Consider the following 24988-nt stretch of genomic DNA (forward strand, 5'->3'; position numbering starts at 1 on the left):
GGAACTGTGCCCACAGGATTTGACCCCTGTTGAAATTTTTTAACATCCATAGACGTTTGTCTTAAACATTTTTTTTTAAGCCCAAAGAGTTACAGTATATGGGAAAATTATCTTTAAAAATACTGTCAATAACCTAGATTGGAGTTACCTTTCTTTAAATTGTGGTACCATGAACAACTCCAGACCTACTTTTCTCTGTTTAATAGCATTTTAACTATTCTCTGGAATTGAATACCTGATCAACATATGAAATGTCTCATAGCTGTCATTTTTAAATTTGCTAGAATTTTTTTTTCCTCTTACAAGTACCTAAAATGCCACATACATCTGTGTTTATGGTAGCACTCATGTGAGTATATTGCAGCCTTTGCTCTTTGGGTGCAAATCTCTAGCTCTTCTATTTGTTATCTGTGGGTAGTTAACGTCTCTGAATTTTTTCCTCAGCTGTAAAATTGGAACACCACCACCTACTGCATTGATTGTGGGAAGATTTAAATATGATGGTGCATGTACTTTGTAAAGTTTATTTTAGTTTACATTTGTAGATAAGACTGTAGCTTTCTTTTTGCCACAGGCACAAAAAATATCTAGGTATTTTCTATACATACATATAGGTTTTTTCCTTGTTTGAAATTCTTGAAATAGATATTTTTAAACTTGAAAGAAATTTACCAATCTAGAATAGATGTCCAGTAGAGATCATTTGAAGTTGTACAATAAAGTATTTTCTCAAAGCCATTGATCTACCAACATATGGGTAACAGATATTCCCAATATATTTTTCAAAAATGACCATTACTAATGTTTAATTTTGCTTAGTCAGTATAAAACTAATGAAAAGTTGCCTCTTTAATGGGAAAACTTTCCTGGGGAAATTTCACGGTTTTTCTTTTCTCAGTCCATAGATGGATTAGAAGAGGCTGCACTGTGTCATCGTCTATGTGCTGGTGTTGTAAAGCATTGAACCTTATTTTTAAAACCGCAAATTGAACACAAGATGGCACTAGAGTGCCAAGTCAAGAATTTACCAGCTGGAGCTCCAAGCTTTAGATCTCCTTGTGTGTAAATTTGGCATCTGTTTGCATAATTGTTTTTAAACTTTAGAGGGGAGATCAAGTTGATAATAACAATAATTTGACAATTGCCATTGTTCCTATAATGTGTGTTAACTGCAGCAGAGTTGCTCTTAGGACAATTAAATTCCATGCTATTTCTTTGAATATCTGGTCATGTCTTTCTTGTTTATCATCATGTTCACAACTGGGACAGAGTATGCATTCTATAATATGCATTCTGTTTATTTGTTGAATAAACCAAGCTTGCAACCACTCATCCAAATTTAAGTATAAGCATGCTCTGCTGCTGCTGCTGCTAAGTCGCTTCAGTCATGTCCGACTCTGTGCGGCCCCATAGAGGGAAGCCCACCAGGCTCCCCTGTCCCTGGGATTCTCCAGGCAAGAACACTGGAGTGGGTTGCCATTTCCTTCTCCAATGCATGAAAGTGAAAAGTGAAAGGGAAGTTGCTCAGTCATGTCCGACTCTTCACGACCCCATGGACTGCATCCTCCATCCATGGGATTTTCCAGGCAAGTGTACTGGAGTGGGGTGCCATTGCCTTCTCCGAGAAGCATGCTCAGGTGGCACTAATAGTAAAGAATCCGCTTGCCAATACAGGGGATGCAAGAGATGTGGGTTTGATTCCTGAGTCAAGAAGATCACCTGGAGAAGAAAATGGCAACCCACTCCACTATTTTTGCCTGGGAAATCCCATAGACAAGAGGAGCCTGGAGGGCTGCAGTCCATGAGGTTGCAAAGAGTCAGATGTGACAGCAACTGAGCACAAGATATGTCTAACGTATATTACCTGTTTTTCATTGTCCTTTCCGGTTGTGTTTCTCATGTATTCCTCCTCTTCCTTTTTCTTTTCAGCTGCTTCCCTTTCCCTTAAAGAGAAAAATGAGAAGAAATGTTTCAACCAAAATGAAGAAACACCTCAGGTATGCTTTAAAAAAAAATTGTCTTGAACGGATGAGTGATTATTTACTTTAAGACTCAACAATTAAAAGCTCATTTTTGAAAAATACTCACAGCTTTTCCTTGCACATAGCACACTGGTTACCATGTGTCTTTCCATTTGGACCTCGCACAGGGTCACTTTCTCTGGTACAAATAAGCTTTCCATTTTTCATTTGATTTCTAAACTCATCACATACATCCTGAAAAGAAGGAAAAATTATATTGGAGATGGCTATTTTCACATAGTATTTGACTGAGCTTGAAAATTTTGAAGATTTTGACTCAGGAGTTGGGCAGCCACCTAATCTTGCTGTGGGAGGCTCTTTACTGGACCACAGAGGTGTCCAAGTGGTAATTTCTGAAGATGAATTCCATCTTCAACTTTAATTCCTGCTTGCCATGTAAGGCTGCATACTCCAGAAATGATCACTTGGACGCCACTGCGGTCCAGTGTAGAGTTCCCACACAGCAAGGTTAGGTGGCTTTATAACCAAGTTACTTTAGAATGGGAAGATTATGCTGGATTATCTGGGTGGGCCCAGTGTAATCAAAAAAATTCTTACGAGTGAAACAGGAAGGCAGGAAAACCAGAGTCAGAATGATACAACATTGGAAAAAAAAAAAAAAAAGAATCTACTGGCCCCTGCTGATTTTAAAGATGACCACAAACCAAGGAATGCAGGCACTTCTAGAAGTTAAAAAAAAAAAGATCTTCCCCAGAACCTCCACCAAGGAAAGCAGCCTTTCTCTGACACCTTGGCTTTAACACAGTAAGACCTGTTTAGGACTTCTGAACTCCAGAAATGTATGATGCTGAATCAGGGTTATTTTAAGCTATTGTTGGTAATAATTTGTTATAGCAGCCAAACCTCATTTTCCCCATCTATAAAATGAGATAGGGAAAATCTTAGTTGACCAGGCTATTGAGATAATTAAATAAACTACTCTTTATAAAAGTGTTTTATAAAGTGTGAGGCTGGAAGATTTCCATTTGGTGTTAAATTTCCACACTGAACAAGTTATCAGTGATATTCACATTCATGATGACTTCTGAGCTTCTAAGCATAAGATCTTGACTGCCAACACTGGAGTGCTCTTTCCACATTTTTGATAGTCAAGTAATGACTTACAGAAAGACCATTCTTGCCAAAACCTGGTTAATGATTTACCTTTCCTGATGCTGAATCAGTCCCATTTGATCTGTAGACAGATTGCTTGTTTTTTTCCTCTGCTTCTCTTTGCCTAAAAAAGAAAAGATTTCAGTAGTCGTGTTGTTAACACATATCCAGGTTTGGAAGAGGCCTAAGAGTTTCTATATTCTAATTCACCTTCTTCATAGCGAATCTCTCTCCACCTCTCAGAGATGGACAGTCACCTTGGGTATTAAGAAGCTCCCCATTACAAGACAGATATTCTAGCGAGATCAATTCAGTTAATCTCAAAGTCTCCTTTATATATGTCCAAATTAATCTCCCTGTAGCTTTCATCCTTACTTGACATCCTCAGGAAAGCATGGAACAAGACTGCTAAATCCATTTTCTCTTCCTGATATTAATCCTTCAGATATTTAAAAGTAAGCTTCAGATCTCCAAGTCCAGCTTCCTCAGTTCTTTCACCTTTTTTTCATCAGTTGTAGTTTTAATTCCTTACCAATTCACCATTCTTATTCCTTGTTCCTAAGCTTCCCTGGTGGCTCAGATGGTAAAGAATCTGCCTGCAATGCACGAGACCCAAGTTTGATACCTGGGTTGGCAAGGTCTCCTAGAGAAGGAAATGGCAATCCTCTCCAGTATTCTTGCCTGAAGAATTCCATGATCAGAAGAGCCTGGTAGGCTATAATCCATGGGGTCACAAAGAATTGGACATGACTGAGTGACTAGCACTAATATTTCAATTTATCTAGGTTATCATTGGACCCTAAGATAGAAGACAAGTGATATAGGAAGTACCTTAGGATTATGGTTTTGGGGGGTTTTCTTTAATCTTTTACCTTTCTGATAAAATATTTATGCTAGTGGTTCCTAAGTTTTCATGTACATTAAGAATGACCTGTGAGATTTTAAAAATCAGTTTCACTGTCAATCCCAACAGTTTTACTGAGAAGATCTACATTGAGATTCAGTAATCTGACTTTTAATAACCCAGGTGATTCTGATCCAAGATCCAAACAGTACAGAACTCTGGTATGTGTATATCTCTTTCAGAGTTTCATTTGGCTTTATGCTTGAAAGAAATGTGTATGAATATATATAACATGAATATCTGTGTGTGTGTATTTTAGGGAGCTCCCTTTTCATATATAAGAACTAGGTTGTTATATGACTCAGAGAACTCAAACTGGGGCTCAGTTTGAGTTTCATTTCTTTCAAACAACCTAGAGGGATGGGATGGGGAGGGAGGTGGAAGGAATGTTCAAGTGGAAGGGGACATGCGTAAACCTATGGCTGATTGATATGTTTGGTAGAAACCAACACAATTCGGTAAAGCAATTATCCTTCAATTGAAAATAAAATAAAATTAGGGAAGTGGTAGTCAACGTAACCTGAAGATTCAAACAAACATTAAGTCATGGAACCTTAACAAAATACTAGGAAAAAGAGACTACTTGTAATGATTCAGTCTGGTGGAATTCAGTTTACAGTCACAGATCTGATAGAAAATCTCCAGTGGCTAGAGTTCACAAAATTATGATACAAAATAGAGTAGGAATCAGCCACTGGTTAGCTGCCCTTGCTTGGGCTCATTGTTCTTTAGGGGATGCAAGAGAAGGAGATAATATTTGAGAATTAACAGAGAGGGTAGTTTTCATGAAAGAAACTACAGGCAAATGAGAAACAGCCATTAATTCAGGAGGAATATGTGGCTGTCTTTTAGACAAGCAGGTTGAGAAAAGCACTTACAGTATCTCTTTACACATGGCACACTTGTTGTTGTATGATTTTCCATCTGCGTCACGGACAGGGTCACTCTCGCGAGTGCAGCTGAGTTTTCCATCTTTCATTTTTTCCCGATATTCAGCACATTGGTCCTGAAAAGGGAAAAGAGAGCAGGCCCCCTGGATGACTTGGTCTGTTGTATGTTTATTAAGTTTGTTAAATAATCTGAGTCCGAAGTTCTTATCTATCTCCTCTTATACAGCATGTAACACCTAGGATTGCTGTCAACAGAAGAGGGGCTGGAATCATCCATATTCTAAGAGGTCAGCTGTCATGGGTAATGTTGCTTTTAAGGTTTTACACAAGGAAATTATAAAGCTGGCTGGGATCTAATCGCATAGATCAAGGGTCAGCAGACTATAGCCTACAACACTAATCTGTCCTGCTGTCTGTTCTTATATAGGAAGTTTTATATATAAAACATGAAGCACACCCTCACTCATTTATTTAAGTATTATTTATGGCTGATTTCTCGTAGATGTGGCAGAGTTGAATAGTTGTAACAGAAAGTGTGTAACTTGCAATACCTAAAATATTTGCTATCTGGCATTTTACAGAAAAGAAAAAAAAATGCTGACCTCTAATATAGATAGAAGAGAGAAAGAAGTGCTAGGAGAAAGCATAAAATCATGCAAAATGCCAAAGACAGGCTTGAGTAAATTATAGACAAGATAGGCAAAGAGTCTTAACAAGTCTATACCTGAGAGTAAGAACTCAACCTCCTACAGGAGAAGATATGCACAAACAGAAAAGCCAAAATTTTTCAAAGGCAAACACTGGGCCTGTCAGATCTGGAGGCAAAGAGAGAGTCTTGACATCCCCAGGTCATATGACTAGAGATAAGATGGCTGTGACCAGGTCATACGACCAAAGACAAGGTGTCTGTGATCTTAGCAGTTGTGTTCACATGCCTGAGGAGTGGGCTTGTATGCAACATTGTCATAGTGACATTTAAAACATATCAGGAAATGTGTCAACACTCACCTAAGTTACTGTATCCCTATAGGAGTACTGCTAAGTAAGAGAAACTATAGAGTTGAGTGAGATGAAGTGATTTATTCAATGCTTTGCAAATCCAGGTGACAAAGGGAGGCTCATACCCTAAACCATCTGACTCAAAAACCTATGTTCTTTCACCATATTATCCTGTCTTGGAACAATAGCAAATATACCTCCCAAAAGTGGCTCCAGTCAGAGAGAGCGCAAAATGAAAGAACCTGAAGAGCACGTGATGTGAAACATCATTACATTTATGCCACTTCCTCTCCTAGGATCATGTATTGGCTTCAAACTAGACGACAGAAAGAAGAGTCAGGAGACTGGGATCAGGTCATCATGTTAATTATTTTCAAGTTCAGAGAAGTCAGAGTGAGCCCTAGAGAAACTAAAAATTGCTTGGATATTACTCTGCAGTCATAAGGGGGAAATCCCCTGTCCTTCCAAGGATGCTGTCCAGCTCAGCACTGTGTACACTTATAGCCTTTGACCACAGGCTCTGCCATGACCCCAGTGCACTGAGCTGAGCCCACTCTGGTTATGGAATTAGAGGCAGCCCTCACCTTAGCTTTCCCTCTTCCACCACCACTGGAACCATGGCCCACAGCATTCCGCTGATCTTCCTCTTCTTTTCTCTTTCTTTCTTCATCTTCTTTCTGGCTGAAAATTAGAAAGTGGGAGGTAGGGAGTAATAGATTACAGAGAGGTGGAATGCATTTCTATGAGTTTCTCATCCTATGACCAAATTAGATTTTTATAGAATTCACCAGCATTTATTGAACATCTGTTACATTGCAGGCCCTCTTATCTGAAAATAGAAAAATGCATTATGTTGCATCCTTTTGCCTGGAAGACTCTTATTGCAGTAGAAGAAAACCAGCATTTACGGAACCCCAAGCAAGACTTGGTGAGCAATTAATTAGCATTTTGTAAATGTTCATATGAATCTCCAGAGCAGTTTCTCTAAAACAACTCATGTTAAAGAGGTGTTTAATTATTTACATAATTATCTCCTCTACCGAATGTGTTCTTTCTCCTGAATTCTCCTTCAGAAAGAACAAAACACTGGAGCCATCCCTAACTGCTCCCTCTTCTTTAGCTCACCTAGCTGCTTACATTGGTTTCACTTTCCTGTGTCTCCCGTGTTGATGTACTCACCCTCTATTCTAGCTCTGTGTTCTAGTTACCTCTTGCTGGATTACTGTCATTCCCTACTACCACCAACAGTATTCTGAATTTTGGTACCTTGCTTTTCTTTTTACTGCTAACATATGAATCTTCCAAGAAGGAACCACATTTATGCCACTTATTCTCCTAGCTGAAAAATTTTAGCAGCTTGCCACTATATATAGAATTGGCTTCAAAATCCATGATCTGGCATTCAAAGCTGGTGAAGTGGATAAGTTCTAACTAAAATGACTTGCTCTTTTATGTACATACTACACCTTCCTTAATCTTAGATTTTACCTATGCAGTTCCCTGTTTTATCCTCATTCCTTCCTGTACTGTTCACATATTATCCAAATTACCAGATCCAATTTTATCCCTCCATAAAGCTTTCTATTAACTCTCCCTTTCCTGAACTACCATAACACATTGTATACATCATTTTTCATTCAGCAATTACTCCTTTGTATTATATTAATTTATTCCCATGTCTAATCCTTACTGAACTATATCATTTCTGGTAATACTATTTCATTCATCTTTATATAACCATTATACACTTAAACATTCTAGATGTTCAGCAAATGACTGTTAAATGACAAATATTTCAGATGTACTTCCAAGCCTTGTGTAAAGAGCTATCTTTAATTTCCTAAAAATGTGAGTTTTAAAAAAATGTAGGTAGAGGAGTTAGATTGGTAGTAAAATCTGTGCGTTCTTTCTGATGGGGATTACAAAATAATCCAGAGAAGGGATCCACCTAACAGCACAGAATTTAGAATTTTATCAAGAAAATGGTGTGATCCACTGTGAGGCGGTGCCCCAGAGCTAATGGAGAATGTAGTGGAATAACTTGGTCATCTATTGTCTGTTTCTAGAATTGTGAATCTGAGCCTCTGTAAAGAAAGAGGCACCCTCAAATGATTTACACATGATCATTTGTTGCTTTTACAATACATGTAAGGAAAGGACCAACACTATATACTATCCTCCCAGCTCTGCCACCCACAGCATGGACTTCATCTGCACACTCACAAGACTGCTTTGCACATGGCACACTTGTTGCCATGGGTCTTGCCGTCTGGGCCACGCACGGGGTCATTTTCTCGAGTGCAGAAAAGATTTCCATTTTGAAGAAGACTCCGAAATTCACTGCATGCATCCTAAAAGGAGGAGAAAAGGCAAGAGCTTGGGTATTTTCTTGAAAATACCTCTGCTGGGTCCCTACTAAGTGCTTCCGAGGGAAAAAAAAAAATGAAAATGAAAATGACCTATGAATGTTTCTTTCTGGCGGTTGTTTTGTTCAATTCCTACTAAGACCACAGGTCTTAAAAAGAGGTTCCTGTTTCTTTTTCCTTGAGATTTAGCTTCCAAGTCCAGACTGAACCTGGCAGTCACACATAAGCAAGAATCTCTTAATAAACTGGGTTCTCAGAGGACTGGACACAGTTCTTAATCAAGACTTTATTGTCTATTATATTGTAAGGCAATAAGAACACTGTATACAGCATAGAATTTTTAAGAATTATGGTTTAGGTAGAACTTTGAAGTTCACCTGATAATCCCCTTTATGTCATGCCTGCCGATAAGCTGTGTAATTTGCACTGGAACAGCTGCAGTGATAAGGAGTTCATCACCCTCCAGATAATTCATTCCAGAATTTCTATCAGATCATTCCCACACATTAGCCATGTGCTACTTAGGAGGATCTTGGAAAGGAACTCTAATCACTCCTATAGGATCCTTATTCATAGGGTTTTATTTTCCTAAGATGTCATTACAAATAGGATGAGTATGCTCCTTCAAACCAGTAAGCAAAGTCAATATATCTTACTTCCCTCAGAAAAACCGAGGATATTTTTCTTCTTCCACACGGACTCCTTCAAATATCTGGAGAAAGTCCTCTTGTCCTCCCATAGCAAAGCACCCCCAGGTACTTTAGTCATTTTGTACCAGTCTTTCTCAGTCATTTGCACCATTTCTTATTCTGATTTCTTTCCCTTTCCTAAAGAATTTAACATAATATACCATGTGTGTCCAGACAAACCCAATGTGTTGATGGCTATTTAATATTGTTAGAATTCTAATCTGTTGCCCTGCAACCTTGGGTGAGGGGTCTTGCCCTCTCTGTGCCTCAACTGCCTCTTCTAAAAAATGAAAATAATATTAATTCCACACAGTTAAAATAATAATGGCCAGTATTAAGTATTCAGTACATGTGCTGAATTGTTATGACAATAATGTGAGATAATATATTTTGACACATATCTACAATGACTGACATCTCAGGAGTACTCAGTAAATTTATGAGGAATTGAGATAGAATAAGCAAATAATCAAGATCATATAATTAGTTACCAGTGGCAAGTAAGATTGACTTTGTTTTTTTTTCTGTAACTTTTAGTTCCAGTGGAAACTCAGTGAATACAAGAGTAACTTTTCCCAGCTCTGCTGCAAGGTTCACTGCCAGATTCCCTGACTGGTCATATTTAGCAAAAGAAATATGAGAGGATGGCTTATTGGTAGTAGCTAATGTGAAATCAGAAATCATCTGATGCTGAAGACTAGTCTCCTATTGATGTTGAAAAAAGGAAAGCATATGAGCTAATATTTTAAAAATTCAGATTCTCAATTGCGGGAAATACAGTTGTAAAACAAACCAAATCATTCAGAATTCCAAGTGATATTTCATTAGAGATTATTTTTAACATGAATAGTTTTTGATGGGGGCAAGAAAATGACCACAAACCTGGAGAAATCTACCTGGAGTCAGTCCTTTTGGAACCAAGAAAATATTATTTGGGAATGTTGCTCTAATTTTTGCTCAAATGCTGGCCCCAGATATAATGAAAGCAAGGGGCCCTCCTGGTTTGACCAAATGCGTTCATCCAAAGCTCCATGTTGTATGGAGCTACTGCTAGATTTGGTGTTATGAAGTCCAAGTTTGAATTCTGTTGTTCCCATTTTTCAAGTGTGACAAATTTGGAAAAACATAAAGATTCTGATACCAATACTCTCACTACCTTTGTACGCAAGCTCTTCCTCTCTCTGGATTTTAAATCTTCATTTAAAAATAGGGCAATGGAGTAAATTAGAAGTTTGCAGACTATGGCCTGTGAGCAAAACCTGGCCCACCACCTTTTTGTATAAATTAAAAAGTTACTGGAAATTTTTATTTATGCAAAATAAATGCCCATTTGTTAGCATATTATCCATGGCTGCCTTAGAGCTATAGTAGTAGAGTTGAGTAGTCACGACAGAGACCAAATAGTCACAACCTAAAATATCTACTGTCTGACTCTTTAAGAAAATTTTATCAAGGCCTGGACTAACTGAACCTTGAGTTCTTGCACATAGGCCTTCAGTGATCCCATGAGTTATTTTTAAAGAGAAATTACAAAGCTTCATTGTGGTATGAAGCTTCCAGGATAACTACCTTTTCAGCTTCTCTCTTAGCTTTTCTGGATTTAGCTGCTGCTTTTTCTTTTGCTTCTTGCTGGCTGTAAGAGAAAGGCAGGGGGATCAATCCATTCCCAGTATCATACCTATTATCCTAAAGGGGATCTCTCTAGATAGATATATTCCATTACTTCTACACCTCTTATTTTTAGTGTTACCTAAAGGCACAGGTATTGTGCCTAACCAGTAAATAAATTTTCACTCTATTTCCTTTGGAAAACAAAGATGTGGTCCTTCTTCCCAGGAAGCAATGAGGATACTTAAAAAATTGATGAGACAATAGGGTACTTTCAATTTGTCAGCACCCAGTGATTACATCTTTGGATTATTCATGACAGTATGTATGCAGAACAAAAATGACCAATCCTTGTATGCCAAGGGGGAATTTCCCCTTAGTACATGGTCCCCCCTTAATAGCAATTCAAGTACCTTTCAGAACACTGAGAACACTCTAAAGAAATGCACTAAGTAGACAGCTTTGTAATAGTAAATCCCCAAACTCAGTGAAAAGGTCACCTTCACTGTCTGCCTCAGAGAGGAAGTCTTCAGCATGCTCTCTCTCGCCTACCACAGGCCTAGCCTCTCCAGCGCTTAGGAGGAACAGTGGCCGCAGCTCTACTCACAAGAAGGCCTCACACATGGAGCACGTGTTGCCGTGGATTTTCCCGTCGGGGCCCTCAATGGGGTCGTTCTCTCTGGTGCACGGAAGTTGTCCATTCCTCAGGTAGTTACGATATTCACTGCACAGCTCCTGCCAAATGAGGGAGGAGTTAAGCATCAGGTAATGAAATACTGAATGCTTCCTCCACGTACCCCTTTGAAGACTAGGATATAATGCCCCAAACATAATGGATGCATCAAGATGATGATGCAGAAGGTCAATACTAGACAAGATACTTTTCAGATGCTGAGGTCACACATTATTTGGAATATAAGATTACTGTCACTTATCTCATTAGAAAACCTTCAACTTAATTCAAATATTATTCTGGGCTGGGCACTGTGAGAGATTAAAAACAGTAATTTATTGTCCCTTTCGTAAAGCAGTTTGTGGTTGGCAGCATATTAGCTCCTGACCCGAAATCTGTCCAAATCTTGATATCCAGGACTTGTGAACATGTTACAGAGCAAAGGCGACTTTGCAGTTGTGAATAAGTTAAGGACCTAGAGATGGGCACATTATCATGGATTATCTTAGTGTGCCCAATGAAATCATAAGGGTCAAACCTTAAAACTGGACGAGTTAAGACTGCACAGTGAGAGGGAGCTGTACCTACAGAACAACTAGAGATGCAGTGTTTAAGGGTGATGGAAAGAGCCCAAGACCCAAAGCGCATGGAAGGCCTCTAGAAGCTAGAAAAAGCAGAGAGACAGGCCCTCCTGTAGAGATTCCAGAAAGGAACACAGCTCTGCCAACCCTATGATTTAGCCCCTTGGGTCCATGTCAGAGTTATAACCTAAAGAATCATAAAGTCATAAGTTTGTAATGTTTTAAGCCAGTAAGTTTCTGGTAATTTGTCAGAGAAACTATTAAAAAAACTAGTACTTGGGGTCTCTCTCTTTCTTGCCCAGAGAGAATGGGGTGTTCATGCGGCTCCAAGGACCTGAAAAAGTTACCTGTGCTGCTTCTCTCTTAACTTTCTCAGTCTCGGCTTTCTCCTTTTCTTCCTTGCCAACATTTTTCTTCTCTTCTTCAAGTCTGCTGCAATAAAAAAAAAGAAGAAGAAGAAGATACAGACTAAATTCAGTTTTCCATTCTCTTTGGTAATATATTTTAAGAAGGAATGAGTTTTCCAGACCAAAAATCAGATTCAGTCTTCAGTACAAACTTATCCAATCAAGAGGTGCTAATACTTTGCCCAATAATGCAGATAACTTCAATAGTTAGCAATTGCCCTTAAAAATACAAAACTAGTATTTTTTTTTTATCAGTATGTGACCCTTGGGTGGACTTTTTTCTATCAGTCAAGTGACTTCAATCAATGATCTGAGAAAGAGCAACAATTGCTCTGATTTTTCAAAATTGCTATCTAAATAATTATAATTATAATGATGAGACTAAGGAGTGATACAATCCTATGATGGACCCATAGTCAAAATAAACCATGTCTCACTATAAAATTAAAAATTTAAATATTATCTTAATGGAATTAAAATTCAATTTTGAATTCAAGTTTTAGAGTATAATAATAATTCAAGTCCAAGAAGATTTGACAGCTGATATTTTGAGGGAAATCATAAGCCTAAGATTTTGGCATTCTAGCTATTTTCTACTGACATGTGCCATTATCAGAACTGGAAAAATCCTTAGCATATATCACATCTATTCTAGTCATTAATATAGCACTAGCAAATCAAGTATGTGAGAGGAGAGCCCTGATTTCTTGAATCTCAGGCACTGTTTAATCTACTGGCTGCTTCTGTCAATCTCTCCTCTAAGGAACTATGTGGATATACTTATATTAGACCAAAACATATGACAGTTAAGGGGCAATAACTCTGCACCTCTTTAAACAGATATATTATTTAAGTATTTTTTTCAGCATTTATTTTAGTGCAGGGCTCACTAGAGGATTGAGAATCTAAGGAAGAGTAGAATCAGAGGTGATAATGATTGCACTTCTATATTGTCCCACACAGTGGAGCTCTGGCCCCACTCAGGAAAACAGTAAGAGAGGAACATGGATGTTGCTTAAAAAGAACACAGTTCAGTAAACATCTATTATGTGGCCCTAAGTCTTAAGGTTTTCAATCTGTACAGTAACTCATTTACACAAATATTTATTTCATATGGTAATAATGCATATGGTAATGCCCCTGAAAAGATAAATACAATCCATTCTATTCCATTTCTTGTTCAGGCTATTTTAGAAGTGTTTACACACTGATCCCAGAGACCTCTGTTCAGCTGGTTTTCCATTAACCAGTATCTGAATATACTCAAGAATCATAAATTGTCAGGGGTGGGGAAAGAACCAAAGATATAATCCCACCCAGATCATCCAATTTCTGCTTTTTGTTATGAATGATGATTATTAAGCATTAAAAACAGTTAATCTCACCCAGATCAATCATCAAACTTCTGGTCTCTTTTTGTTACAAATGATGATTGTCAGGTGTAGAAATATATTTGCACTAAATTAAGACACTCCCTATGCCTTATGTAGAAGATAGAGAGATAGCTGAATAGAGAATAACATTGTCACTGTGATTCAGTGTTACTTAATGTCTTTTCCATAGGCTTTTAAAATTGTCTAGCATCCAAGTAATAGTCTATATTCTGCAAATTTATGAAGAAACTGAGACACAGGGCTGATAAATCATGAAGAGATTGAAAGGGAGGGAAGAGTGCAGATACTCACAACAGGCTTGCACACATGGCACACTTGTTTCCATGCATTTTGCCATCCGGGCCACGGACAGGGTCATTCTCCCTGGTGCACAGGAGCATTCCATTCCTCACCTGGTTCCGAAACTCACTGCAGAGTTCCTGGAAAATGAAGAAAATATGCTCTCAGAGAGTGGTTTTCTACCCTCTCTACACTTCTGTCTGTTTTGAAGAATAACTAATGCAGAGTAAGAAGAAAAAAGAAAAGTGAATACATGTAGCAGTAAATCAAAAGCATTTAAAAAGTTTCTATCGTGGACTCAAAATTGTGCTGACTCTATAGTGGATCTGAAAATGTTTAATGTCAGCATCCTCTTGAGGGTGCTTACAACAGAGGTGCAGAGGAAGGCTGATAAAATTGGTGGAGACCAATATAAAATATACGTTTATGATGTGTTGCACATCACAATCTATAAAAGCTAGGAAACATCAAAAGGGAGGAGACTCAACAGGCCTAGAAGGGGAGCATTCCTAGAAAAACTTAGAATATTATTGGGCCTTCGTGAGAAAGAAGGAAATCCTGCCATTTACAATTTGGATAAAATGACTGTATTCTGTCTGACATAAATCACAGCAAGATCTTCTATGACCCACCTCCCAGAGTAATGGAAATAAAAGTAAAAATAAACAAATGGGACCTAATTAAACTTAAAAGCTTTTACACAATGAAGGAAACTATAAGTGAGGTGAAAAGACAGCATTCAGAATGGGAGAAAATAATAGCAAATGAAGCAACTGACAAAGAATTAATCTCAAAAAATATACAAGCAGCTCATGCAGCTCAATACCAGAAAAATAAATGACCCAATCTAAAAATGGGCCAAAGAACTAAACAGACATTTCTCCAAAGAAGACATGCAGATGGCTAACCAACACATGAAAAGATGATCAACATCACTCATTGTCAGAGAAATGCACATCAAAACCACAATGAGGTACCATCTCACGCTGGTCAGAATGGCTGCGATCCAAAAGTCTACAAACAATAAATGCTGGAGAGGATATGGAGAAAAAGGAACCCTCTTACACTGAGGGATTACACTTAGTAGGAATGCAAACTAGTAAAGCCACTGTGGAGAACAGTGTGGAGATTCCTTAAAAATGAAATAGAGCTGCCATATGACCCAGTAATCCCACTACTGGGCATACACACCGAGGAAACTAGAATTTTAAGAGACACGTGTATCCCAGTGTTCATTGCAGGACTGTTTGCAATAGCTAGGACATGGAAGCAACCTAGATGTCCATCAGCAGATGAATGGATAAGAAAGTTGTGGTACACATACATGGAATATTACTCAGCTATTAAAAAGAACACATTTGAATCAGGTCTAATGAGGTGGATGAAACTGGAGCCTATTATACACAGTGAAGTCAGAAAGAAAAGCACCAGTACAGTATATTAACACATATATATATATGGAATTTAGAAAGATGGTAACGATGACCCTATATTTGAGACAGTAAAAGAGACATAGACATAAAGAACAGACTTTGGACTCTGTGGGAGAAGGCGAGGGTGGGATGATTTGAGAGAATAGCCTTGAAATGTGTGAAATAGCTGACCAGTCCAAGTTTGATGCATGAAACAGAGCACTCAAAGCCGGTGCACTGGGACAACCCAGAGGGATGGGATGGGGAGGGAGGTGGTTCAGGATGGGGGACACATGTATATCCATGGCAGATTCATGTCACTGTATGGCAAGACCCACCACAATATTGTAAAATAATTAGCCTCCAATTAAAATAAATAAGGCTTAAAAAAATTTTTTTTTTTTAAGTCTCCCACCAATGCAGGAGACATGAGTTCGATCCCTTGTCTGGGAAGATCCCACGTGCCACGGAGCAACTAAGCCTGCAGATCACAACTGTGGAGCCTGTGCCCTAGAACTTGGGAGCCGTAACTACTGAGCCCATATACTGCAACTGCTGCAGCCCATGTGCCCTAAAGCCTTTGCTTTGCAATAAGAGAAGCCACCACGATAGGAAGCCTGTGCACCACAATTAGAGAAAAGTCTGAGCAGCAGTGAAGACCCAGCACAGCCCCCAAAATTTAAAAACAAAATTTTTTAAATGAGTTATGAAGCTGAAATACTATAAAATTTAGTAGGCATTATAGTGTATAGCAGTAAGACTATGTGACAGTGTATTGTCCAACTGTTGGCCTTGACCTCTCTACTTCAGTCTCCTTAACTGTCAATTTATTACTATATCAATAAACATCATATATTAGATCAATAAATGTCATATCATAGAGTCAAAAACCTTGAATGTATTATGCTAAGTAAAATAAGTCAGAGAAAGACAAATACTATATGGTATCACTTATCTGTAGAATCCCCAAAAGCCAAAATTCACAGAAATAGAAAGTAATGATGGCTACATGTGTGTTTGTGTGTGTGTGTGTGAGCGAGAGAGAAAGTGGTCAGAAGTACAAACTTGCAGATATAAGATGAATACATTCTAGTTCATGGTGATTATAGTTAAGAATACTGTATTATATACTTAAAAGTTCCTAAGAGATTCCATATTCTCCATACAAAAAACAGTTGCAATTATGTGACATGATGGAACTTTTGCTAATGCTATGGTGACAAACATTTTTCAATATATGTGTCCAGAGTGTACACCTTCAATTTACCCAATGTTATAATCCAATTGTATCTCAATAAAGTTGGACATTTCTAAATTAAAATACTGTGCCCCCAAAATAAATATTATGACCCTTCTTTTGTCTTTAAAAGGCTGAAAAAGCAAAGACATTCCTAAGCTTAGAAATATATACCTGAAACAAAGATATGCGGAGGGAAAAATATAGGTACAATACCTAGAGAAACTGACAACTTTCTAGGAGTTTCTTGATAAAGTACAGGGATGGGAGATGCATATTTGAAACAGAAGAATAACAATGGCACTGGAGAGAAGGCAGATTGTGCTAAGACCATTTGAAAAACCTATGAGGATTTAGAAACTCTTCAGACATTATGGATAAAACTTTCAGTTCTGAATTACTAAAAGTTGGTTCCAAGTAACAAAAAATTACTAAGAAAATGAATCAGTTTAGAGGCAAACTTTTAGGCTGTGTCAACTATACCCCCCCACCAAAAAAAGCAATTATCAGAATTATACTTTGGCAGCTGTTGTTAGGAAATGGAATAAATAAAGGTAAACCTTGTGTAAGACTATGTGAGAGTAGACACAGAGTTTGCTTCGCTACTTGTAAATTGTAAAATTATAAAGTAATGTGAAGTCGATATAAAATGGTCAAGGATTACTAAATAATCATAATTGAAGGTGGGGATACTGGTATTCCTCCATACCTGGATGACGACAGACATAAAATATGATAATATATGTGCACTTTGTTTTGTAAATTAAACTAAGGTGAATGATAGGGCTCTTGTACCCTGTCTTTGAAATTAATAAGAGGGAGAACAATTAGAGATGCAGTGTTGTCAGCTTTGAAGATGATGGAAAAAGTCCAGGAGTCAAGGAACAGCAACAGCCTCCAGAAGCTAGAAAAAGCAAAGAGCGGGACCTTTCATAGAGATTCCAGGAAGGAAGCCAGCCCTATCACTTAGCCCCTTGGGATCCATGCCAGATTATAACCTAAATAATCATAAGATTATATGTTTGTGCTGTTTTAAGCTACCCAGTTTGTGGTAATTTGTCAGAGAAACCATTAAAAAAAAAAAAAAACCTAGAACACAGGTTTTTGTTTCTTTGGATAAACTACGTAGATGCATCTATATGTTACAATTTTAAAATGGTATAATTGAGAAATGATACATATTAGAGCTATTACATCTATGGAATAAATGGGGAAAATCTTTAAGAAATAGAAAATACTTAATCTGAGTCATGAGAAATGGTCAGAATTTTGACAGCTGGTGGAAATGAACACTCGTGTCTGAGCTGGAAGAAAGCCACATAGAAGGTAGAGTTCACTGTATGCACAATACTAAGGACATAATATGTGTGTAGGGCTGTGCTGTTATTCTTGGGTAGGTTTCTGGGGACTCCATAAACATAATATATGTAATGATAACTATATTATTATTTTATAAATGAGATGAAAATGCATAGGTGTTATCTGTCTGACCTTACTGGTAGGGAGATGGAGCCAGTATTGAACCCTGACAGTCTGAGTCCAGAGTCCAGGACTCTAACCACAGTGTTGAGTTCACAGGCTAGAGAGCCAGGAATCAATGCTTGGCATGTCCATGAAGCAACCAGGTGACCAGTACGGCCCTGGATAGAAGAGCAGGAAACTGGGTCTGAGAGGTGAACAGAGGTCACATTCCATACAGCATTGTCAGTCACCAGAAGGACGTTAGTTCTTACTCTGAGTGAGATGAGAAGCCACTGGGTGGCATAAATAACCTGCCTTATATTTGTAAATAATTAGTCTTCCTTCAAAGACTGGAACCAAAGATGAGAGCAGAAAAAACAGTCAGAAATGAGATCTTCCAAGTTAGATAAAGACAAAGGAAAGGAGTGATGAAGACTGGAAGCACAGCCTTCAGAAATATCACACTTGGAGGTTGGGGGCGACATCTAAAGAGCGTCATAGGCTTCAGAGCCAGAACATGTGGTTCAGTTGTTAGCTCGCAAGTTACTGTGTGTGTGTGTATGTATATATACACACACATATATAGTCATTAAATATATATTTCCTAACTTGTTATCTAAGCCTCCAGTTCCTTTTTTTAAAAAATACAGATAATAATATTTATCTTGAATGGTTACTACAAAGATCAGTTATAAAATTGTTATACAACATGCCATACAGTAGCCACTACATAATGAATAGCCATGACCATCATCATTGTTGTCATCATCATGTGAGAGGTTATAGACTGTAAACTTGAGGCTTCAAGATGCTTTTAAGTAATTTTCTCAAGATCTTCCAGAGAATTAACTGGGATTTTGTTTGAAACTAAACATTCGAATACAAAACAATGTGGAGAAAAGTCTGAACTCTGCCTCTGTTGGTTTGCCTTCAGATACATCTTTACCGCAATTACTATAATTCACGTGGTCAGTGGAGGAAAGGGTGGTTATCTTCTTAAATGCACAAGCACTAGATCAGATATGAGATAGATAAGCTGCGTAAAGAAGAAGGAATCTTCTTAAGTATGGGGATCCAAATATAACTCCTCAGTTTGCAGAGTCACTGAGGACAGTGGAAGCAGGAGCCTTGCCAGAGAGAATGGAATATTTATGTGGCTCTGATGACATGAAGCAATTACCTGTACTGCTTCTCTCTTAGCTTTCGCAAACCCAGCTTTATCCTTTTCTTCCTTGCCATTATTTTTCTTCTCTTCTTCAAGTTTGCTGCAATAAAATACAGAAGATACAAGCTAAATGCAATTTCTCATTATCTTCAGTAATGTATTTTAAAAAGGAGTAAGAATCTTCCAGACCAAATGTCAGATTTAGTCTTCAGTACAAATTTCCCAGTAATGCAGATAAATTCAGTAGTTTACAATCATCCTTAAAAAAAAAATAAACCTAGTACGCTTTTTTATCAGTATGTGAACCTTGGGTAGTATTTTTTTTCAGTGACTTCAATCAATGATCCAGAAAAAAAATCACAGTTGCCTTGATTTTCTTTTTAATTTTTTAAAAAATTTAAAATTGCTTTTTATATCTAAATAATTACCATATTAATGATGAGAGCAAGGGGTGACACCATAGCAGATGAGGGGCTCATAATGGCAATGAATCATGTTTTAATATAGAATTTAAATTTTTAATATTTTTTCATGGGATTAATATTCAAATTGAAACTCAAGTTTTAGAGTATAATAATGATTCAAGTCCAAGAAGATTCAACAACTAACATTTTGAGGTCAATCATGAGCCTAAAATTCTGACATTCTTGTTATTTTCTACTGACATATAGCATATCAGAGCTGGAAAAATCCTTAGTATTTATCACATCTAATATAGTCACCCAATACAGTACTAGCAAATCAAGCAGATAAGAGGAGAACCCTGATTTCTTGAATCTCGGGCACTTTTTATTGACTGCCCCTATTAATCTTTCCTCTAAGGAACTATGTGAATATACTTAGATTAGACCAAGACATGTGAAAGTTAAGGGGCAATAACTCTGCACTTCTTTACACAAACATTATTTAAATATTTTTCAGCAGTTTAGTGTGAGGCTCACTGGAGGATTGAGAATCTAAAGAGGAGGTGAAGCAGAGGTGGTAATAACCCACCTCTGTATTGTCCTACACAATAGAGCTCTGGCTCCACTTAGAAAAACAGTGGCCCAGAAGACCCGGCCGTGGCTAAAGAAGAAGACTTTTAGGAAACATCCCTCGTGGGGCCTGCCTCTTACGGATTTCACTCTTACAGTAAGCCACTTATCAGAGTATTCATTTCACCTGCATATGGTAATACCCCTGAAAAGATAAATGCAGTCCATTCTATTCCGTTTCTTACTCAGGCTATTTTAGAAGTATTTACACACTGACCCCAGAGACTTCTGTTCAGCTGGTTTTCCCTTAACTGGTATCTGAGTATACTCACAGAATCATAAAATGTCACGGGTCGGGGACCAAACACTTAATCTCACCCAGATCATCAAACTTCTGGTCGCTTTTTGTTACAAATGATGATTGTCAGGTGTTAAAAACATATTTGCACTAAATTTAGACTCTTCCCATGCCTTAGCTAGAAGAAAGAAAGATAGCTGAATAGAGAATAATATTGTCATTGTGCGATCCAGTGTTACTTAATGTCTTTTCCATGTGCTTTTAAAATTGTCTAGCATTCAAGTCATGGTCTATATTCTACACATTGATGGAGAAACTGAGACTCAGGGCTGATAAATTTTAAAGAGAATGAAGGGGAGAGAAGAGCTTAGACACTCACAACAGGCTTGCACACATGGCACACTTGTTTCCATGCATTTTGCCATCCGGGCCACGGACAGGGTCATTCTCCCTGGTGCATATGAGCATTCCGTTCCTCACCTGGTTCCGAAACTCACTGCAGAGTTCCTAGAAAATGAAGAAAATATACTCTCAGAGTGGTTTTCTACCCTTCATACACTTCTGTCTGTTATGAAGAAGAAGTAATGCAGAATTAAGAAAAAAAAAGTGATTACATGTAGCAGTAAATCAAAAGCATTTAAAAGTCTTCTATCGTGGACGCAGAATTGTACTGACTGTTTAGTGGATCTGAAAATGTTTAACGTCAGCATCCTCTTGAGGGTGCATACAACAGAGGTGCAGAGGAAGGCTGATAAAATTGGTGGAGACCAAAATAAAATATATATGTTTATGCTGTATTGCACATCACAGTCTATAAAAGCTAGGAATGATCAAAGGGGAGGAAATTCAACAGACCTAGAAGAGGAGGCTTCCTGGAAAAACTGACAATATTACTAGGTCTTCATAAAAAAAGAAGGAAATCCTGCCATTTACAACAATTTGGACAAAACTTGAGTGTATTATGCTAAGTCAGAGAAAAACAAGTACTGTATAGTATCACTTATCTGTGGAATCCCCAAAAGCCAAATTCACAGAAACTGAATTAGATGGTGTTTACTGTGTGTGTGTCTGAGAGGAGAAAGAGAGAAAGTAATCAAAGCATACAATCTTGCAGTTATAAGTTCTAGTTCATAGTGATTATAGTTAACAATACTGTATTATATATGTAAAAGTTTCTAAGAGACTAAATGTTCTCCACACAAAAGACAAATGTAATTATGTGACATGATGGAGTTGTTCACCAAAGCTTTGGTGGCAAGCATTTTCCAACTTATGAGGTACCAAATATACAAGGTAACACCTTACCCAATGTTTTAATTCAATTATATCTCAGTAAAGCTGGACCTTTTTAAATGAATGTGGCCCCCCTAAAGAATATTATGAGCCTCCATTTGTCTTTAAAAGGCTGAGAAAGAAGAGAAAAAACATTCTCAAACTAAAAATAAAGACATATCTGAAATAAAGATCTGGGGAGAGCAAATAGGAAAGTATGATGCCTGGAGAAACTGATTGACATCTTTTTGAGAGGTACTTGACAGACAGAGTCCAGGGTTGGAGGATGCATACTTGAAACAGAAGAATAACAGGGGGAGTGGCGAGAAGGAGGAATGTGTTAAGGTCATTCAAAAAGCTTAGGGGATTTTAGAAACTGATCAGACATTATGGATAGAACTAATTTTCAGTTCTGAATTACTAATATTAATAAAAAGATCATTCCAGGTAACAGAGTTATTGAGAAAATTAGTCAGTATAAAGGAAAACTTTCAATTTCTGTTGACTTCTGCCCCCCTCCGCCCCACCTCCCCACCCTCCGCCCCACCTCGCCATCCCCCCAATCCCCCACCCCCCGCCCCACCTCCCCACCTTCCAAAATTATTAGGCTTATACTTTTGCAACTCTTGTTAGGAAATAGAATAAAGATAAACTTTCTATAAGACTATTTGACTGTGGTGGTGGAGAAGACTCTTGATAGTCCCTAGGACAACAGGGAGATCCAACCAGTCAATCCTATAGGAAAGCAACCCTGAATATTCATTGGAAGGACTGATGCTGAGGCTGAAGCACCAATACTTTGGCCACCTGATGCAAAGAACTGACTCATTGGAAAGGACCTTGATGCTGGGAAAGATTGAAAGCAGGAGGAGAAGGGGATGACAAAGGTTGAAATGGTTGGATGGCATCACCAACTCAATGGACATCATTTGAGCAAGCTCCAGGAGTCAGTGATGGACAGGGAAGTCTGGTGTGCTGCAGTCCATGGTGTCGCAAAGACTTGGTCATGACTGAGCGACTGAACTGAACTGAGAGTAATCCAAAACAGTTTGCTCTGCTACTTGTAAAAATGTACAATTATAAAATCATGTGATGCAGATTTAAAATAAAGAGTCAAAAGATTTACTTAATAATCATAATTGAAGGTGGGAATACAAGTATTCATCCATAGCTGGATCCTGACAAAAATCAAATATGATATTCAGTTCAGTTGCTCAGTCATGTCCGACTCTTTGTGACCCCATGAATCGCAGCACGCCAGGCCTCCCTGTCCATCACCAACTCCTAGAGTTCACCAAAACTCATGTCCATCGAGTCAGTGATTCCATCCAGCCATCTCATCCTCTGTCGTTCCCTTCTCCTCCTGCTCCCAATCCTTCCCAGCATTAGAGTCTTTTTCAGTGAGTCAACTCTTCACATCAGGTGGCCAAGTATTGCAGTTTCAGCTTTAGCATCAGTCCTTCCAAGTAACACCGAGGACTGATCTCCTTTAGAATGGAGTGGTTGGATCTCCTTGCAGTCCAAGGGACTCTCAAGAGTCTTCTCCAACACCACAGTTCAAAAGCATCAATTCTTCGGCACTCAGCTTTCTTCACAGTCCAACTCTAACATCCATACATGACCACTGGAAAAACCATAGCTTTGACTAGATGGACCTTTGTTGGCAAAGTAATGTCTCTGCTCTTTAATATGCTATATAGGTCGGTCATAACTTTCCTTCAAGGAGTAAGCGTCTTTCAATTTCATGGCGGCAATCACCATCTGCAGTGATTTTGGAGCCCAAAAAAATAAAGTCTGACACTGTTTCCGTTGTTTCCCCATCTGTTTGCTATCAAGTGATGGAACCAGATGCCATGATCTTCGTTTTCTGAATGTTGAGCTTTAAGCCAACTTTTTCAGTCTCCTCTTTCACTTTCATCAAGAGGCTTTTTAGTTCTTCACTTTCTGCCATAAGGGTGGTGTCATCTGCATGTTTGAGGTGATTACTATTTCTCCTGGCAGTTTTGATTCTAGCTTGTGCTTCTTCCAGTCCAGCGTTTCTCATGATGTACTCTGCATAGAAGTTAAATATACAGAATAACAATATACAGCCTTGACATACTCCTTTTCCTATTTGGAACCAGTCTGTTGTTCCATGTCCAGTTCTAACTGTTGCTTCCTGACCTGCATACAGGTTTCTCAAGAGGCAGGCCAGGTGGTCTGGTATTCCCATCTCTTTCAGAATTTTCCACAGTTTATTTTGACCCACACAGTCAAAGGCTTTGCCATAGTCAATAAAGCTGATGTTTTTCTGGAATTCTCTTGCTTTTTTGATGATCCAACAGATGTTGGCAATTTGATCTCTGGTTCCTCTGCCTTTTCTAAAACCAGCTTGAACATCTGGAAGTTCATGGCTCGTGTATCGCTGAAGCCTGGCTTGGAGAATTTTGAGCATTACTTTACTAGCGTGTGAGATGAGTACAATTGTGCGGTAGTTTGAGCGTTCTTTGACATTGCCTTTCTTTGGGATTGGAATGAAAACTGACCTTTTCCAGTCCTGTGGCCACTGCTGAGTTGATTTACAATGTTACGTTAACAGCAAAGTGAATCAACTATATATATTATATATATATATAACATACATTATGTATTTATATAAATATAAAATTATATATATATATGTAAAAAATACCAAAATCACATTGATTATATTCTTTGCAGCCAAAGATGAAAAGCTCTATACAGTCAGCAAAAACAAGACTGGGAGCTGACTGTGACTCAGATCATGAACTCCTCATTGCCAAATTCAGACATAAATTGAAGAAACTAGGGAAAGCCACTGGACCATTTAGGTATGACCTAAATCAAATCCCTTACAGTGGAAGTGACAAATAGATTCAAGAGATTAGAGCTGATAAAGTGCCTGAAAAATTATGGATAGAGGTTTGTGACACTGTACAGGAGGCAGTGATCAAGACTATCCCCAAGAAAAGGAAATGCAAAAAGGCCAAATGGCTGTCTGAGGAGGCCTTACAAATAGCTGTGAAAAGAAGAGAAGCAAAAGGCAAAGGAGAAAAGGAAAGATATACCCATCTGAATGCAGAGTTCCAAAGAATAGCAAGGAGAGATAAGAAAGCCTTCCTCAGTGATCAATGGAAAGAAACAGGAAAACAATAGAATGGGAAAGACTAGAAATCTCTTGAAGAAAATTAGAGATATGAAGGGAACATTTCATGCAAAGGTGGGTACAATAAAGGACAGAAATG

The 24988-nt window shown here is 38.1% G+C and overlaps 1 protein-coding gene across 5 annotated transcripts in view; it reads right to left on the reverse strand.

Annotated features, from left to right (window-relative positions):
• The window catches only part of LOC102174022 (serine protease inhibitor Kazal-type 5), an 88014-nt gene that overhangs the window by 21637 nt on the left and 41389 nt on the right, over positions 1 to 24988 (reverse strand). For 4 of the 5 annotated variants that reach the window (XM_005683119.3, XM_005683122.3, XM_005683125.3 and 1 more), the window contains 12 exons: positions 20851 to 20978; positions 19215 to 19299; positions 13937 to 14064; positions 12192 to 12276; positions 11198 to 11325; positions 10552 to 10615; positions 8151 to 8278; positions 6512 to 6608; positions 4917 to 5044; positions 3186 to 3258; positions 2089 to 2216; positions 1865 to 1943 (listed from right to left, as the gene is read on the reverse strand). In XM_005683119.3, the coding sequence (XP_005683176.2) occupies positions 1865 to 1943; positions 2089 to 2216; positions 3186 to 3258; positions 4917 to 5044; positions 6512 to 6608; positions 8151 to 8278; positions 10552 to 10615; positions 11198 to 11325; positions 12192 to 12276; positions 13937 to 14064; positions 19215 to 19299; positions 20851 to 20978 (1251 nt within the window). The remainder of the gene's footprint in view (positions 1 to 1864; positions 1944 to 2088; positions 2217 to 3185; positions 3259 to 4916; positions 5045 to 6511; positions 6609 to 8150; positions 8279 to 10551; positions 10616 to 11197; positions 11326 to 12191; positions 12277 to 13936; positions 14065 to 19214; positions 19300 to 20850; positions 20979 to 24988) is intronic. The other variant, XM_005683121.3, reaches the window with a different exon arrangement.

Source organism: Capra hircus, chromosome 7 (assembly GCF_001704415.2).
Source record: "Capra hircus breed San Clemente chromosome 7, ASM170441v1, whole genome shotgun sequence".
Lineage (NCBI taxonomy): Eukaryota > Metazoa > Chordata > Mammalia > Artiodactyla > Bovidae > Capra > Capra hircus.